The sequence below is a fragment of the Malus domestica genome, chromosome 10 (genome assembly GCF_042453785.1).
Source record: "Malus domestica chromosome 10, GDT2T_hap1".
NCBI lineage: Eukaryota > Viridiplantae > Streptophyta > Magnoliopsida > Rosales > Rosaceae > Malus > Malus domestica.
In genome coordinates this window covers 1,052,508-1,057,231 of record NC_091670.1, presented here as the reverse complement: position 1 = coordinate 1,057,231, position 4,724 = coordinate 1,052,508, and the positions used below count along the sequence as shown (strand labels likewise).

The 4,724-nt window shown below is 36.3% G+C and overlaps 1 protein-coding gene across 1 annotated transcript; it reads left to right on the top strand.

Annotated features, from left to right (window-relative positions):
• The first annotated feature begins 2,003 nt into the window (after positions 1-2,003).
• On the top strand, positions 2,004-4,134 carry LOC114827449 (uncharacterized). Its single transcript, XM_070805688.1, has 3 exons — positions 2,004-3,084; positions 3,348-3,795; positions 3,936-4,134. Exons 1-3 carry the CDS (start codon positions 2,004-2,006, stop codon positions 4,132-4,134), a joined length of 1,728 nt encoding a protein of 575 aa, XP_070661789.1.
• The last annotated feature ends 590 nt before the right edge of the window (positions 4,135-4,724 follow it).

Genomic DNA, 4,724 nt, shown 5'->3' with positions numbered 1-4,724 from the left:
ATAAAATAAAGGAGCGATGCGCGGTGCTGAAAAATGACGTTTCTGGGCTTAAATTGCGTTTTTGGAGCCCAAGATGACCTCGAATGGTTTCGTGGCCTTCTGGAGATCTGTTCGGAACGTTCTTATTTAAAACAAGCTATCTTGGGCTGGATTTGGAGGAGATCTGAGGCTAAAACGTGGCTGGACAAGTACTTGGCAGATTCCTAGTTTAATTAGGGTTTTATTTTCTAAGATATTTTATTTTATTTTTAGTTTCCTAGTTGGAATAAGAAACCTATGTCTTAGGGTTTGTAAGGGCTGAGCAAATATATTGCTTTGGCCGTCTATAGTTTTTTTCTACGCTTATTATTATTCAACTTTAGAGACAAAGAACTTGGCTAGGGTTCTTGGAGATTTTCTACTTTAAGGTGCTTTCATTCCTTTTATTTTTAATAATAAGCTCTATGATTTCAATTATGAATATGCATAACTAATTCCTTTTGCTAGGGCGAAACCTTGAGCCTTAGCATGAATATGTAATTTTTATTTAATTGCTTATGATTGATTGCATGCACACTTTGAATTATTGATCACTGTTTTAAACTATCTAATTATCTTGATGACTGGCCACTATTAGGATGTTTAGACAAGTAATTGGATGCAATTCGGTCGGAATATCACCGGAGGATTGAGTATTGCTTCTTGTGATTGATAATTGTAATTTCATCTAAGGCGAATATCACGTTCTTAGGGGTTGCATGGTTCTTCAAAAGGTTTTCATAAAACTTAATGAGTCTTGCATATTCATATTTGATCTGAATATCACATACGGATTGCATGTTAGATATATGTTCTTGCTTGACTATCACGAGGAGAATATGTATTAGGAAAACCTAACCTTCGAAGTGGCATGTCTAAATTATAAGTAATTGGTAAAAATACATAAAATTGCTAGGTGATGGTGGAACCCTGGTGCCTTTATAAATTGGTATTTAAAACTCTTTTCTTTGATTATATTAGTTTTTGCTTAAAATTCGCTTTTAATATTACCCACTCTCAAACTCTCTTTTCTCAAGTTTTAACTCTAAATATTTAATTAGGAATTGTTTCTACATAAATTATCCAAATAATCATTGAGGAAAACGACCGTGCATGAGCATCTATACTACAACATCCTTGTATTCTTGCAAGTATTTCATGTGATTTTGACCCTATTTGCATAGACGTTAAAAATCCTATCAAGAAATTTGCGCCGTTGCCGGGGACTATTTTAGATAATTTTTGTTTAAACTTTTTCTGATTATTTTTTTTTATATTATTTTTCGTCAAAAAAAGACAACAAAAAATTCAAATTATTTTAACGCTTTTGTGTGATTGTAGATTCTGTAAATTGCATGGTCCAAACTAGATCAGGAACTGCCCAGATTGCACAGTTTGGTCCAGAACCCGAACGCACACTGCATAGACAGGGGAGAGAAAATAATTTGGTTTGGGACTGTGCAGTGCAAGGCACATTCCTGCAGGAATTGTTTGCTGGTTTTGTAGGCAGTAAAATCACAATGGCGTTGCAATTGCCTGCTGCAGGCAGGCCACTCAGAGAGTCATTGGCTGCCTGAGTCAATGATGTTCCTAATTGTATTGTGTATCCTGCCCATGAAGATGGTGATTCATTTGAGATCAAGCACCATATGCTTGAAATTTTACCTACTTTTTGTGGGCTGCCTAACGAGTATGCGAATTTACATGTTGCAAAATTCATCGTGGGTTGCAAAAATATTTTGATCAGGGGTTTTTCTGTCGAGGCTATTAAGTTACGTCTTTTTCCTTTTACTTTGAAGGATAAGGCAGAAACTTGGTTGTTCACTTTACCAGCTAATAGCATTACTACTTGGCAACAATTGCATACAAAATTCCTGAACAAATATTATCCGGCATCCAAGACATTAAATTACAAGCGGGAGATTATGACATTCACTCAAAAGCCAAACGAAGAATTTCATGAAGCGTGGGAGAGATATACAGAAATGTATATAAAGTGTCCACATGCTAATATTGATTCAGATAAACAAATGAATATTTTCTTTGATGGGCTTAATCCTACATCTAAAAGTCATGTTAATGCATCAGATGGGGGTTCATTGTCAAATAAATCTGCAAGAGAAGCATTTGAATTATTTGATACAATGGCTACAGAATCTCAAGAGTGGGCAGCAGAACATTCACAAAAAAGGGGCATTTTTGAGTTATCAGCAGGTTCCTCTAATATGTCTGCACAAATGGAAAAAATGGAGAAAAAAATTGATGCAAAGTTTGACATTATTTTACAACAGATAGCAAATTCTACACAGCAGCAGCAACCTACATCAACAATCTACACTATCTGCAGCATGGCTACACACGACATATTGGGCTGTCCACATAAAGAATCTTACCCAGAGCTTGTCGAGCAACATGTTAATATGATGAACAGTTATCAAAGGCCTAGGAATGATGCATATGCAACTCATTACAATCCAGGATGGAATGATCATCATAATTTCAAATGGGGTGACAATCAAAATAATGCAAGACCATTCCAACAAGCACAAAAACCTTTTGTACCATCCAAACCATCATTGGAGGATCAAATGACTAAACTGGCAGCAACAACACAAACATTCATGGAAGGCAGCAATCAAAGATTTCAGAATATTGAGGCATCAATTAAAAGTTTAGAGTTACAATTTGGGCAGCTAGCTGCACAGATTTCAGACAGAGAAAAAGGAAGGTTTCCTAGTCAAATGATGTATAATCCAAGAGGTACAGAGGATTGTTGTGCAATACGGACTTTAAGGTGTGGTAAAAGTTATGACAACCGTGAAAATGGCACTGAACAGAATCTGCCAGCAGTGAAAATTTCTACAGAATCTGCAAAAACAAGGGTAGAACCTGCCAATTCTGCATCAAAACAGAATCTGACCAGTGCAGAAACTGTCCCAAAACAGGTTTCTGAGCGTGTTTATAATCCTCCAGTACCATATCCAGAACGGTTAATACCAAAGGCTAAGGATCAGCAGTTAAAAGACTTCATACAGACATTGGCTAAAGTTCAAATAATTTACCATTGTGGGAAGCGATTAACAAGATTCCTTCTTATGCTAAATATTTGAAAGATGTTTGCACTAAGAAGAAAAAGCTCGTGGAAACAGAGAAAATTGTGCTCACAGAACAATGCAGTGCAGTTCTACTACACAAATTGCCTCCAAAGAAGAAAGATCCAGGGAGTTTTACTATTCCCTGTACTATTGGCAATTTTGATTTTTAAAGTGCGTTAATTGATTTAGGTGCTAGTGTAAACTTAATGCCTTATTCTGTTTTTAAACGTTTAGGTGAAAGCAAGCTGAAGCCAACCTCCAACATTATTCAATTGGCTGACCGTTCAATTACCTATCCTAGAGGAATCATCGAAGATGTTATTGTTAAGGTTGACAATTTATATTTATCAGCTGATTTTATGGTGTTGGACATGGATGAAGATTTGACAACACCCATCATTTTGAGACGACCCTTCATGGCAACAGCCCGAACTCTTATTGATGTTGAAGCAGGAACATTAACACTACGGGTTGAAGATCAAACAGTTGTTTTCAATTTGTTTGAAGTCATCACACATCCAAGTGACAAGAAAGAATGCATGCGTGTTGATGCATTAGATGGTTTACCTAAGGCCAAATTTATGACCAGATCATTAACTAACCATCTGCTCATAAAGACTCAAGATGTGATTCGTGAGTGTGATAGTAAAGTGCAACAGCAAAAAGTTCGGGCGGTTGAAGTGTAAAAATCAAAAGCAGAACCAACTTTGTTTGACAACTATCTAGGCCACCAGATTGACCAAAAACATCCAAATATCAAGGGAAAGAATAAAAAGTTGCAAAAATACAGCCTGGTAGAAAGATGTGGTTGTTAAATTCCAGTTTCAAGTTAATTCCAGGGAGACAAGAGTCTCGGTGGAAGGGACCTTATATGGTTAAGCAAGTTTTTCAAAACAGTAATGTGGACATTGAACTAGAGGGCAGGGGTTGTGTGCTCAAGGTCAAGAAGTCTCTACTAAAGTCATTCCCAAAGAAGTTTGGTACAAGCGAGTCTTTGACTCTGAAGGAACCAGTGATCTAGCCACCGGGCTTCTGCGACGTCTAGCTACAGACTTAAAGTAACTTTTTCTTTACTTTCTTTCATTTTTATTTCATTACTTTCAATTTCTAGCTGCAGTTTATTTCTTAGGTTATATTAAAAAACAAAACAAAAACAAAAAAATAAAAAAAAACAAAACAAAAATTATTTGCTTTTGCCGACAGTATCTTCTACATTTTATCTCTAATTTCAACACCTGATTTTTATGTGCCACTTGTGAATGTGAACCATGAGGACGATGAGTCCGAGGATGAATTTTCCCAACTAGTGCACAGGTGATTGTCTAAGTAAACGCACTGGGTCAACTTAAAGAAAATTAAATTTTGTGTTTCTGGAAGAAAAGAAGTGCATGCAATTAAATTTTGTGTTTGTTAGAAACATTCAACTGTGGTGTGCTCTGCATTAGTATAAAAAATAATAATGGAGCTACACAAAAATAAAATAATGGAGCAGTTGAATCACCAAACGAATAAAATAAAAAGTGGGAAAATAGAGCTTACGCGGTTTGACCGTCGGATAGAAGCAGCAGTTGAATCACGTCCATCAAGCCTCCGCGGTGAAGTTTCGTTAGA